Below are 13,574 nucleotides of genomic sequence, written 5' to 3' on the forward strand. Positions count from 1 at the left end.
TCTTATAAAATAATACTTTTCAACTCAAAGAATGAGTTAACTCACTTATTACGAAAGATTACACTTTGAGCTACTACATAACAAATGCGTACTAGTCAGGCAGGATCCAGTTATCCAAGAAACAGGAGTTATGATGCCATGCTGCTATATCAATGGCCGTTAATTAATGGGATATCTGGTTATTTTACACTGTACCTGTATAAGCATCCACCAAATTACCAATTTTTAAAACTAAAATTTCTGTTCATATGGTACATTGGCACTCCTTAAGAAAACACTGACAAGCTTCCAAGATTTTAGAGTTCTTACATTGGCAGATACAACAATATGCAGATTTTGCCATTAGCATCTTTCTTCATTGTAAAACAGGTGCTCAAACAGTTTTTTTTTTTTTTAATTTACTTATATTGTGTATAAATACAATTTACCATAAATTTAGCCTCGCACAAACATGTGGGAGATCTAACTATAATCTTTTGGTGTCTCTTGGATGTATTATGCATTTGTATTTTATGGTAGAGTAGCTTTTATAAAGTGATGAAAAAAAATTCATCAACCTTTGGTAGCACACTGTAGTATACAGTAGCTTAGAAAATAGTATGCATAACGAGACATCTGGAGAAGCTCTCTAAAATGATTAGAGACCTCCTTTATATAGCAGATAGGTATCTGCGTATATCTCCAGTTGAGGGAGTCACTGAAAATCTCACTATGCTATGCCTCCCTCAGGAGGTGTATATAGCAGATCAGTGAGCTTTTACAATGTGGAAAATGATGGAGTATAAACAGTGCTTTAATCAGCTAGATCAAGTATTAAGTGCCACATAAAGATGTCCCATTTACTTACTAATTGATCATGTGAGGTAATTACTAGAGACGGACCAATACCACTTTTTACCGATACTTCCGATACGAGTATTTGTACTGAAATTATCTGCCAATACCGATTCTGATACCGATACTAAGCATTGAAGCCTAGACAAGTTTATTATAGAAATTTTACTGATGTGATACATAGCTATAGCTATTAAAATATCACGGTAATTGTTCAGTTTAATTGATTTCAGTTCGATCAAGTTTCAAAATATACATCATTGTGGATTACTGATTTCTTGATTTGAGGTAGTTTTCTTGTAAGTTTATTGATTAGGTAAATAATTTCATGGGCAGCCGATACTTCTATGTTTGTTATACAGCCTTGCAACTAAACCTTTTCATGAAAAAGCAAGCCAAGTAGTCATAAACTTATTTCGTTGAGGAACAACTGCACTGTCATTTAATTACAAAGGATTCACGTGTTATAATATATTAGAATACACACGGAGCAATTGTAGCAATACTGGAAAAGAGTAACAAAGGCTTTTTTCGCTACTTTGCTAGCCCAACTAAGTTATTTGCTATCGGAAACTTAGCTAGAGATGGTTTAATAAAAGTGGTGAATGTCTACTGGTGGTATCTGTACCTCGTATTACTGATATCGATCCGATCCGATATCACTGGTATCGGCATCAATACTGATACTGGTATCGGTATCGGTCCACCTTTAGTAATTACCTGTATCAGTATTTGGTATTGAGTATCAATACTCATTTTGAATTGCATCTTATCAGTGGTATTGATACTTTTAGTATCGTATCGCCAATCTCTATTGCCTTGGGTTTTTTAAATCACAGAGATCCTCGTGATTGGTCTATAAACATATCTGAGAAGGCAGTTAAACATGTCCACTCTCCTCTGGATTCATGCATATCTACAAACTACAATACGCCTACTGATAAATGGGTGTGGCTCCATGTATAGAAACATAATCCCTATAAGTGGACACGGCTCACAAAAAATTTGGTATGACATACACTTCCAAACTAATTGATTCATTTGACACATGATCCAACCCAGGTCAGAAACAGATATTCTATAAAACAGATCAGAGCCAGACACTACTAGCTTTTTCAATAATAATAAATCCATGAAAAGCCCATGAAATACTTGAAAAGCCCATGAAAATATTATAATTTAAGCTCTATGGGTTTTTCATTGGTATGTCTAAATGCAATGAATTTTACATCAAAATCATGTAAATTAATGTAACTGTTCTCTATGCCAAAACCTTTACCAATGAATAAGCTATGAAATTGTTCAATGCGATAATGAAATTCCCATGAAAGTTTTAGCACTTTCTGCATGCCAAATTGTTACCCATGAATCACCTATGATATAATAACATGTTAAATAGGTACCAATGAAATTCTCATGAAAATTTTGATTTCTACAATGTACGAAATGTGTTACCAATGAAATTCTGATGAAACGCCTGGCTACTTTTACACATAAACAACCTTCAGCCATGAATTACCCAAAATACTAATATGACATCCATGAAATTCCTATAAAGGGATATATAATTGTTAATGTGCAATTTATATTTAATTATTGCTATATATATGCTGTGTTTGTTCTCATTGAAGTTTTGATTTCACTACAAATCAAGCAAGGTCCAGGAGTGAGAATGCATATGTATGATGTAGCTACGTACGTACAGTATAGCGAGCCATACACACACACATGAACACCATACATGGATATAATGCTCAATGTTAATTACTATATTCATAGTATAGCTACGGTCAGTGCCCCTAGAGGGCACCATCGGATCAGTCTGGAAGAAACCATAAACCCAGGTTTTACTATACTACTCTCTATGAAGAAAACTAATGGAGACCGGCACTTATCTTGAAAGCCATGATTTCTACTCCAAGGCTTAACAATAGATAGCTGATCAGTAGCCAGCCGGCGTACAGGTACGTACGGTAGACTTAGTGAACCAAGACTACACCCTTGGCATAAAATGGGAGTGCTGCGTGTGCAATTTATGAGCTGATGGACTACAAGAGACTAGTTACTTACCGTGTCCAGCAGAGTGCAGGAGTATAGCTAGCTACGAGTCCGGATTCGAGATGCACCAGCAAGTAATGGCCGGCCCGCTCTAGGGCCAGGTGATGCGCCTGGGACTAAACATCAGTGATGTCTGCAGAGCACTTTACGTTGATTTCCACCCTGAAAACAACTGGCTATCAGCTAAACAAAACTTTCCTTAACTTGTGCGACATTATTTAGATCGAACAGAATTACCATAGAAACGATTTCTTTAACAACGGGAGTAGCCAGGTGGAAGTGGAGCGCATCAGATTTCTGCATGTTTCTCGAGCTGATACAATGATACTGAAGTGTTAATTTGCTGTTGTTGCTCTAGTAGACTGGTTCTTCAGGAAGCTAATGTCGTCAGTCGCCAGCCGCCGTGTCACAGTCATATGATTCATGTTGCCGCTTTGGTTCAACATAGGTACAGCTATGTTTTACTACTTGTAAGTGTTCCCGGCCTCGTGAAATGAAGGAGAAACAGTGCAACAGTGGACAATTGTAACAGGGAGAGTGTCAGACCTGCTTATATGGCTTGACCTGAAGAAGTCCAAATCCTACTGAATAAATGGACCATCAAATTAATGCTGCAGCTGCGGAAGTATTTGTGTGGAGTCTATTGTAGTCATTGCCATTATCCATGAGTTAGTCATGCAGTGTTCATGAAGATTCAAGCTGGCAGGATGTCACCCGGGCCAGCTTCTTTTGATGGTACAAAACTATAGTGGTGTTTATCGTTTTATCATTTTTCTTGCATATTGTCTAGCCTCATCAACATTGATTTTGCAAAGTGTCATTAGTTAATGTTGTGCCACCAAGTCAGTACAAATTCACATTTTTATTATTCCTACTGCTTGTAGCTATCTGCCACTTTGTGTACTGAACCTGACAATCTGTCCATCCCTTCAAAGTTTTGGTTATTTTATCATACAAAAAAGCCTAGAAGATTTAGTTTCTTCAAGAATTTCTAGCCATACAGCAGCATACAGTATTACTGTGCTTCTTTCTTGCTGCAGACTTGACAGCATTATTTGGCTGCTTATACCCGCAAGGAGATAATAAGAACACATTTAAATCCAGAAATATCATAATGAGGTTTTAGTGCATGTCATGTAATGTCTTATGTCGTTATTAACATGTGCAAAATATGCAGGTGTCACAGGTATGCTTACATTTGTGTGATTTTACAACCACCATAAACAGCAAAGCAATGAAAACAAACTGATGAACTCCATATATGTAGGTACCATTAATTTAAGAGTATAATTGTCATTACAATTCTTATTGTAGTAAAAGTCTCAAAGATATTGTGGATGACGTACAGTCTATCTGAAGTGGGACCATTTTTTTGGCATATTGCAATCCATCAGTGGTTTAATTATCAAGTAGCTAGATCTAGACCAGCTGATTCAGAAGTGGAATAGCAATGAGCAGCATACACTCACCAGCTGGGAAGTACTGTGCACCTGCGACCCATTTTCTTGCATTGGTTTCATAAGTATTTCCTGACACTAGCATACATATTTCATTGGTGTTTAGCACATGTATTGCAATATGTTTTCATAGCATTAATATGGTTTTTCACGTGGTTTTCATGTCTATACCATGCTATTTACATTGCTATGGACTTTCATGGGTGTTTCATAGCTTAATACAGTAACTCTATTTTCATGCATTTTTCATGGCTTTGACTTCACATAAATTTCACAACAATTTCATCATCCCTTTTTCATGTGTAATGGGTTTTTCATAGCCCATGAAATCTTCACAATTTCATGGGGCGTGCAACATATGAATATACCTTGAAAAATATTGCCATAATTTTCATGGGTCATTCATGGTTGAAAAAGCTAGTAGTGAGATGACCCAGACAAAATGTGACTTGGATGACCTAACCTGGTTTCAATGTTGCTCCTATTTACTGAGATATAAATGCTTGATTAATGATATCCAGTACGTGATTGCCACATTAGCAACATAATGGACAAACCTACTGCATGTCTGCATCAAATGTACAAATTTCTATACAAAACATCACACAAAACTCACTTAAAAGTCAAATTGTAATCATCACTATAACGATCTATTACATCCATGTATGGACCAGGTGCACTAGCAATTGGTCTGTTCCAGCAATCTTGTATTCTGGTATATAGATTGCGCGTGTAAAAATGTGAAAAGTCTGACTCCAACTTGAAAACATCCTACAATTGTAGAAAGACACCAAAATGATTATGAATATGTAAACATACCATACAACGGGTGAATTTCAAAGGGGAAATTTAGAGCAGCTGGTAACATTAATTTCATAGGTTTTATACCCAAACATCGTGCGTAGTACCAACAAAAATAAGTGTGCAAGTGGATTTGTTATCAAGATGCCAACCACGTATAACAATACAAATGGTATGGGGATATCATGTCTACAATGAAATATGGACCATTAAACTTTCATTTTGTAGACAAGACTGAAACAATGAGAGTGTGAATCATCATTGCACATGTCCACGTTGCAGAGGGAAATCTCGAGTATCAAAAAGATCCAGTCGCTTACTAGCAATTGGCTTGAAATAACAATGCAAAGCCACGACACACCGTTGCAATAGTAGTCCAACAGTTACGTACACAACTAAACTACTCCAAAAATAACCTGTTATATGGTATTCAAGCAACTTGTACATTTGGAATAAGTGTGGTCTCATATCAGAATTCTTTAAGTTAAGGAAAGCTATTGGCATATCCAAGGTGATCTGAGACCATCACGTTGCTGTCAATCTACAAATATAAATGGAATCTGTTTTATTCCATCATCATGGTATCCATAAATGAATTTATAAAACTACACAGACTAGCTGAAGGAACAAAAAGAAACAAAGAGTCAAACAAGGCAGCATGTTAGATTGCTCTACTGGTACAATGGAGTATGTCAAATGCTTTATAGCCTAACACTAGAAATTATCACACACAAATCCATATTTGGACTCAATGAATATCGTAGAGACTAAGGGAAAACATATAGTAGAACTTTTCTGTATAGCTACAGTGTACCATGAAATGTATAAATACATACTACTTTTAACTTTGTCATGGCAAAGGCAGCTAGCTACATGTATTATTCTTATCAAGAACATGCATGGGGTTGTATAGCAGCAATTTAACTTCAATTTTTTTATAATTATCCAACAATATATGTATCACTTTTGAGTCTGAATAGAGATCTGTGTGTGACAATTTCAAGCGTTACTTAACTTAAAGCACATTTGACATGCTCCATGGTACCCCTAGAACAGTTTGACTTGTTGACTTGTTTGACTCCTGTTTAGTTTCTTTTTACTTTTCAGTGATCTCGATTATACTGTAGCAATTCCATTGCATAAGGTGAAGGGACCCTACGTCTCATGAATCTAAGGGGCAGTGAAAGCTAACTGAAAATATTCTTCGTAAAGCAAATTTTCTGTTGATATCTTAACCACCACATAATGGTACATGAAACAGGAGCGCACGTTACACAGGGGACACACCCCAAAAAGGCAAGCTGTCTATACACACAAGTAAACATAAACCCACCAAATAAAACAATCACCATTATTTTTTTTAATTACGCACCTATCAATATTAAGCCCCACTACCCCCTCCCGGGATTACTGGGCCCAATCTGATCTGAAATTCTGTCCCATCAGTGGGAATTTGACTGTTCAGAACTTTTGGCTTTTCTGTAACTTGCAAATAAGAATTAAGAATTACTGTACAGCCTAGGGGCAATATTTTCGAGGTTGAGCAATGGTACCAAATTTTTTTTTTTTGGGGATCCCAAAATGTACTAGACTAAGGATAAAACTTTCCCCAATTCTTGAAATCAGTGGAAATTTTTTGCTCCTTCAAAATATTTAGGCTATATATACAATAATCTGTTTTCTGAAGTGTATGGTAGCAAAGCTACATACCACTAGTTGTGCCCTCATGGCTGAAGGATTAGGTCCAATCCCCACCGTTTTCCCCACTGTGCCCTGGATGGGGGGTGGGTATAGGGACTGGACAGTGATAGGTGCATTACTTATAGCACTTAAGTGGCTAATTAGGCCAGGCAAACTTGATTATTTGTTTCTCATCCACAAAAATTCAGATTTCCATGTGGGCGCGAGGTTTTTTCATTATTAATGAAAATATGCCAAATCAAGCTATCTGTATAACTAGAAAGGTTAGCTAAAGCCTTTAAAGAACTAGTACTTACGTTTTACCACCGTTTCTGAGGTACAAGTAACATTTGCTGTGCTGTAAAATGATAGCCAGCCTTCTTAGCATCAAAATACGTGTGCACGTGATTGATAACAGCAATAATGAAATTAGAGGGGGTGGGGTAAAAAGGGATGCGGGCGGAGATGAGAAACAATTAATCAAGTTTGCCTGGCTTTACACTGTACTTTCAACCAAAAACCTATGATAAAGAGTTACTTTATACTATGAACTCTTGCTATGACCACAGATAGTATATATTTTGGGTACGATCTATGTGCTATGACCAGGTCAACCTGTAACACACAGACACACACCCAAGTACACACTCCTCCCCCAATACTCCCTTTCAAGCTGGCTTGCGATGAACTTACATCCTTCACGGCTGACTTGTCACGTTTTAAAATTTTTCTCAGAAAGTCTCTAATATGTCCAATGATTATCATAATGTAATAGGACAGGAAAGTAGTCACAGCGATAGCAGCGTGAACCTCCTGAAATTCGTCATCATTCCTCTTCCTAACTTTATACTTTCCTTTAACTTCAATGCCTCCATACTGAACTGTTTTAGTTTCCTTGGAACATAACGATGCGTACTCCACTTTGGTCATTGTCGCGTTCAACCAACGAGACATGTACTTCTACGTAAACATGTCTCTTATAAACCAGAATCCGGAATGAAAACGGGTGAAAGCGGTTTAAGCGTCGTTAAAATGAATTATGATAATATAATCATAATTGTATGACCTCAAGTATTTATCTCATTTGTCAAAAAGACAGGGTAGCACTAAAAGGCATAGCCTGTACAAGGGTGCTTCCCTAACATACATACATACATTTTAACCAAAGATCCTCAACCTGTAAAGTGTACTTGGGGTGAGACCTGAGGTTAAAATGGGTGAGATTTGCTTACTTACGAGTGAGGTCTCCTCTTAGTAGAAAATCCCTGTAAACATTGCAAAATTTTTCACTTTCTTTTAATAGCTATTTTCAATTACATCTCTCCATTGTAGCCATTGGTGCACTGTTTAGTGCTTTGCTGAGAGGTCTGAAAACATGTGAGAGCAGGAATTCCAATGCGTAGATGGAAAACCATGCATGAGACAACAATCCGATGCATGTGTTTCATGCGTAATGCGTGAGAGTGGAGGTGTCTGTACATAAATACATACATTGAGTCATAGGCGGCGGAAAGGGGCTAAAGCCCCCCCTCGGTCTGTTGAGGGGGGGGCTTAGCCCCCTCAGAATGATATCACACCGAAATTATCTTTCTTGGAGTGGGGCTGAAAACCATGATAAAGATCGAGATACTCTAATAGAGCAGTCACTCTAATAAAGTAGTCAGTGTGTAGCGAGCTATGTAAGGATTTTTATGTAGTTTATCAGCTAGAAATGGTAGCTGGTGAAGTGAAAAGCTCTTGTCAGTTGGTTGTGACCTTTTTTTTTTTTTTTTTTTTTTTGGTCTCACCTTACCAAACTATAGAAATAAGTGTCTGGGTCAGCCCAGTCCCCACTCATATCAACTACTTCCTCTGCCGCTGCATTGAGTTAATACAAAGAAAACAAAAGCGTGCAATGACAAAAACACAAAACAGGTCAATTTTGCAAATCCGACAATGAAAATAGTGAAATTGTAGAGCCTTACAAAAGGCAGCAACTTTAGTAAGGCCTAGTATACAACACGGAATGGCATTCCAAATGAAGGATGTGTTCACAAAGAATATCAATAAGAATTAATAGTGGCCTGTAGAGGGACTATTACAAGAGGGTGTTGCCTGGTATATGTGGATTCGGCGGAATTAGGTTGTAAATTGTAAGGATGAATAGATATTATAGCTTACGATTCCAAAACGCTCTCATAATGATAAGAAAATAATTATCATCCAACTGGCTTTTTTTATAACATGTGATAGCTATTGGTCTTTTCTTCTAAAACCTCCACTGAATTACGTAACCTAATTACTCTGTATTTCAAGTAAGTTACAGGGGGGTGGGGTTTCAGGAAATCCTTTTGGATTTTATACAATACTAGAAGCATTAAGAAATTGAAACTTCATGCAGGTTTCCAGAATCTGGAATTTATCATGGAACAGGACATATTAAAAACTTTTAGTTTCTCACACGATAGCAACACTTATAGCATTGTTCTGAATTATGATTTTGGTGAAAAGATTGAGATACTCTATTAAAGCAGTCAGGCAATCTAATACAACAGCCACTTGGCTGTAGTGGGAACCCCTTTTCAAAATTCCTGCGTACACCCCTGTAAGTTACAATATGAATCCATAACCAATACTGTCTTACAATACCAACACATACACTACATTATCTTACTCAAGTGCAATCAAAAAAAGCTATCGATCCCCTGGTTTTGTATTGGGAGGTAACTTACAGTCTAAATATTTGGGAAAATTTTAAAATTGATTTTTGAGGCTTTCGGGGGCTAATAAAATTTTATCTTTATATTTTCATGTTTACATTTACAAAATTTTTATTACAGCATTATTCAACCTCAAATAATATTCTCTTAATTAATTAAGGTTAAGGGATACTGAGCGACTGTCAAACAAAAATTTTATTACGTAATTAAGGCGGGCTTGGTGTTGTTGTGTTGTGTGTCAGCTGGTAACAGGCTTAGCGTGCTGACTGGACAGGTACAAGGTACAAGAAAACACACGTAACAGTACAAGAAAACATAGAAACAACACACTTAACAACTGGCGCACCTGTAAGCGCATGCGTAGTTTTGCTGGCTAATGGCGATATTTTCCTGAACCAAAAATCAGGACTGTCAAACTAGTTGTTAACATTTTGTATAAACAGACTACTAGTTTGGCTTCTTGTCTAGGTCCTGACGGAGCCATTTGTTAGAAATAATGTTTCTACTGCTTGTGATATCAATTAAAAATTAATTTTGTGACCATGGGGTGTCTTGCTTTAGGTCATATTTTGTAGTCATATTTCAGCAACTATAGGCATTATTCACAAATCCTCTTGTCTGTCAAGTGATGTTCTTCAAATCTTAGAATTGTTAGTAAGTTCTCATGACTCTTCATTGGTCTGATTTTTGGTTCATAGCTTTCACTAATTGGCATGGGGACTACTCATGTTTCCATAACAACATTTGAATTTCATGTCGATTAATGAGAAGTTAAGAATGCATAAATATTTGATAACAATGCATTAAGAAAAATCAAACCCCTAATCATGAAAAATGATTGATAGTGTAGCTACATGTGGGGTTTACAGTATCCCGTAACCTTAAGCAGAAAATTTGACGGAATTAAATACGGTGGTTGGAAAATTTTTGCTGATCAAAACAAAATCAACTGTCTAGCTAAAGTTTATTGTAAGCTCAAAATAATGTTTCTGCAAGTAGATGAATGCATGTCTCTCTTGAAAAAGTTACAGGCGCTATAAATTAGCCAAACATATTTAAAAAATAAACTTGCATGGCTAGATCTGGTAATTAGCTACACTGTTAACCCCTACATGTTTTGTACATGTCTACTACATATAGTTACAAAAAGGTGGACAATCCATGTGAACATAGATAAACATATCATGCGGATCTGAGGGAGGGCCAGGGGGATGGGCTTTGCACCCCTTGGTCCTTTTCTTGCTCCCCTTGGACTTATATATTGGCACCAGAATCAGGAATCATGCATTCACACTGTATTCAGAAGTACAGAAAGTCAACAGTTATAAATGTACTTTACAGTTATAAACTGTACTGTGAAGAAAATGAGACAAATAAGTTAGACTTTTATGTTGAAGATACAAATACTCTAATAGTACAGTCACTACTCTAATAGAACAGTCGCAATTCTAACATCATTAACTGACAGTTTTTTATTTTGTTTAGTACACTAACCATCAAGCAGATTTTATCTAACAAATTTATATGCTTTGCAAAGAATGCATTCTGTTAGCTAAATAGCTATCAAAAATGCCAAATTCAACATAAGAGGTCTAATTTTTAAAATTTTCTCAGAAGATATCCATATTACCTCCCAGTAGGGATTTCTGCTGAACATTACCACTCAACCAAAAAGTGGTATCACGGCATAGTAGATAGTTCAGGCCAAACAAAAAGATGTAGATTTGTAAAACCAGGTTGTAGTCAGAGGTAAGATATAACCCTAGAATTCCTCTTGGTTTAGCCCCTGGTGCCACAGTCCAACCAGAGTTACGTTTTGTTTGTGATTACATACTGTTAGTACATGTTTGTTTTATGAAGCAAAGTAACGATTGTAGAATTGTGTGCATGGAAGACCCTTTTTGTAATTGGTCATAAAGGTTGGTCATGTAACATCTGAAACAGCATATATGCATTTATGAACAACTTGCTTAGCAACACAACAAAAAAAAAATGTTACGGTGAAAATTTGAGTATACTGATGAATGTACTGTAAGTTTCAATTTTATATCCACTTGCTGATCTTGTTGTATTTCAGATGAAGTACATCTCCCACAATATCAATTTGGTGAAGAGCCTATATACATACACACAAAGATTAATCCATAACCTTAGCAGCAGTTAATACTGTATATATAGCCTAAATATTTCGGGGGGGGGGGGGGGGAAATTATTAACTACTGACTCAACAGTAAAGTGGCTATTACACTTCACTTTCAGCTATGTTCAGCCTGTTACACTCTGCTACAAATGAAGTACAGGTAGGAGAAGCACCTCTGCAATCAATCCAGTCACCATGAAAAAAATGGATGATTGGTGTGCCCCAACTATCAATTACTGACTCAAAAGTGAAAATGGCCATTACGCTTCACTTTCAGCCCGTTTCACAGCACTACAAACAAAGAACAGTAGGAAAAGCACCTCTATAATCAATCCAATCACCAAAGAAAATACGGACAATTCCCATAGGGAAGCCATCGCTCTACTGCAAATCGACACCTTTGGCTGTCAGCAAAAAGAAATGGGACACAAAGGAGGACAAAGGTAAGTAAGTCCATGATGCATGCATTGTATGTACTGCGGTATGCCAAAAGGCACATCTCGGGACGAAGCGATGTCAAACAGTGAAAAATCAAGCCTGTACCCTTAGTTGTTATCTATTTATGCTTGTCTGAAGGCATCAGGCAGTTAGTCAGTCAGTAGAAATTTCTATTGAATAAACTATTTTAAAAAGTTGTAGCAATCTATTGGTAGCATTTAGGGAGACACTTCTGTGCTTGATTATACCTAACCAACACTGCCAAGGCACCAGAATGGTATTGTGAAGCTAGATTTTTGGGTGCAATTTTTGGCCAGAATAACCCAAACCTCCATGATCCCTAATGTTGATACGGGATCATACAGTATGATAGTATTGCTACTGATACCATCATACTGTATGATGATCTGCAACTCTATCTTTTATTACAATACTGGAGTTAAACTTTCCTCTGTGAGCCTAAGAGTATCAGTAGTTTGATTGGTGAGGCATGATTCCTTTTCATTGTATTTAAACAGGATTTGAAAGATCAAATAAATGGGAACTCACACCACAATAGCAACCTTCCCTTAACAAAGAAGTCACATACAAAGTATGGTTAAATTTGAAGCTTGCATTAAGGTGAGCCCAGTATTAGGTGAAATTCACCTAAAATATATAATATATGATCCATTTCTTTCATTACTTGATCTCTCAACCTTAGAAACAAATTCTTAGTTAAAAACAGCTGTAAAATCCGTAAAGTATATCTAGTATCAAAGCACTGTCGTGAGGAGTTGTAAAAATAAAACAAAAAATGATGTTATCAAACCAAACAACTACAGCCTGATGTAATTTCCACAGGTACCTTGATTTTATCACTTGATATCTTGACTAGTGTTTATAAGTGACAATTACCATAACTGTTACCCCTTGTCATACAGTGATAATGGACACAATTTCAACTTGTACTATATCAATTTCCATGACCACGCACTCAATCTTTAACCTGAAACATCCGCTACATATCTTTGTAGTTGATGATAACCTTAAGATGCACCTTACAGGTGTTGTACATTAAGATTTCTGCTTTCAAGTTGATGATAGAGCATGCAAGTGATGAAAACAATGCTCCAGTTTGAATAACCAGGCTCACCCAGATGGTATAGAACTACTGGTAACCTTCCGGGCAAATAAGTAAGCTTGCAAAGGTTATCAATGTAAAAAAATTACGTATTCCGTTAACATGCATGCTGATGTGTAGATGTTGGACTATCTCTCAGCTGCTACGTGGTAAAGTCCTTTGGGATGGAAATTGATCAAAATGTCTAATCATGAGACAACAACTTCACAAGCTGTAATTCTTGGAAGCAATGATCTGAAGCTTGCTAACATCTGACAGCATTTATTTCATATAGGCTTAGCTGGCTGTGGGTGTGCCCCTGGTTTAAAAAAACAATTAATAAATAAATTCCTAAGCATTCATTT

The 13,574-nt window shown here is 36.7% G+C and overlaps 2 protein-coding genes across 6 annotated transcripts in view; both read right to left on the bottom strand.

Moving 5' to 3' along the window:
* LOC136268117 (serine palmitoyltransferase 2-like) overlaps positions 1–7,833 on the bottom strand; it is a 54,695-nt gene extending 46,862 nt beyond the window's left edge. For both annotated transcript variants that reach the window (XM_066063348.1, XM_066063349.1), the window contains exons 1-2: positions 7,524–7,833; positions 4,966–5,120 (exon numbers count right to left, since the gene is read on the bottom strand). In XM_066063348.1, coding sequence (XP_065919420.1) covers positions 4,966–5,120; positions 7,524–7,784 — 416 coding nt within the window. In that variant the 5' untranslated portion in view covers positions 7,785–7,833. The remainder of the gene's footprint in view (positions 1–4,965; positions 5,121–7,523) is intronic.
* A 3,603-nt stretch (positions 7,834–11,436) lies between these two features.
* LOC136268119 (serine palmitoyltransferase 2-like) overlaps positions 11,437–13,574 on the bottom strand; it is a 38,081-nt gene continuing 35,943 nt past the window's right edge. For all 4 annotated transcript variants that reach the window (XM_066063354.1, XM_066063353.1, XM_066063356.1 and 1 more), the window contains one exon: positions 11,437–11,645. In XM_066063354.1, coding sequence (XP_065919426.1) covers positions 11,574–11,645 — 72 coding nt within the window. In that variant the 3' untranslated portion in view covers positions 11,437–11,573. The remainder of the gene's footprint in view (positions 11,646–13,574) is intronic.

The sequence above is a fragment of the Dysidea avara genome, chromosome 10 (assembly GCF_963678975.1).
Source record: "Dysidea avara chromosome 10, odDysAvar1.4, whole genome shotgun sequence".
In the NCBI taxonomy this organism is placed as follows: domain Eukaryota; kingdom Metazoa; phylum Porifera; class Demospongiae; order Dictyoceratida; family Dysideidae; genus Dysidea; species Dysidea avara.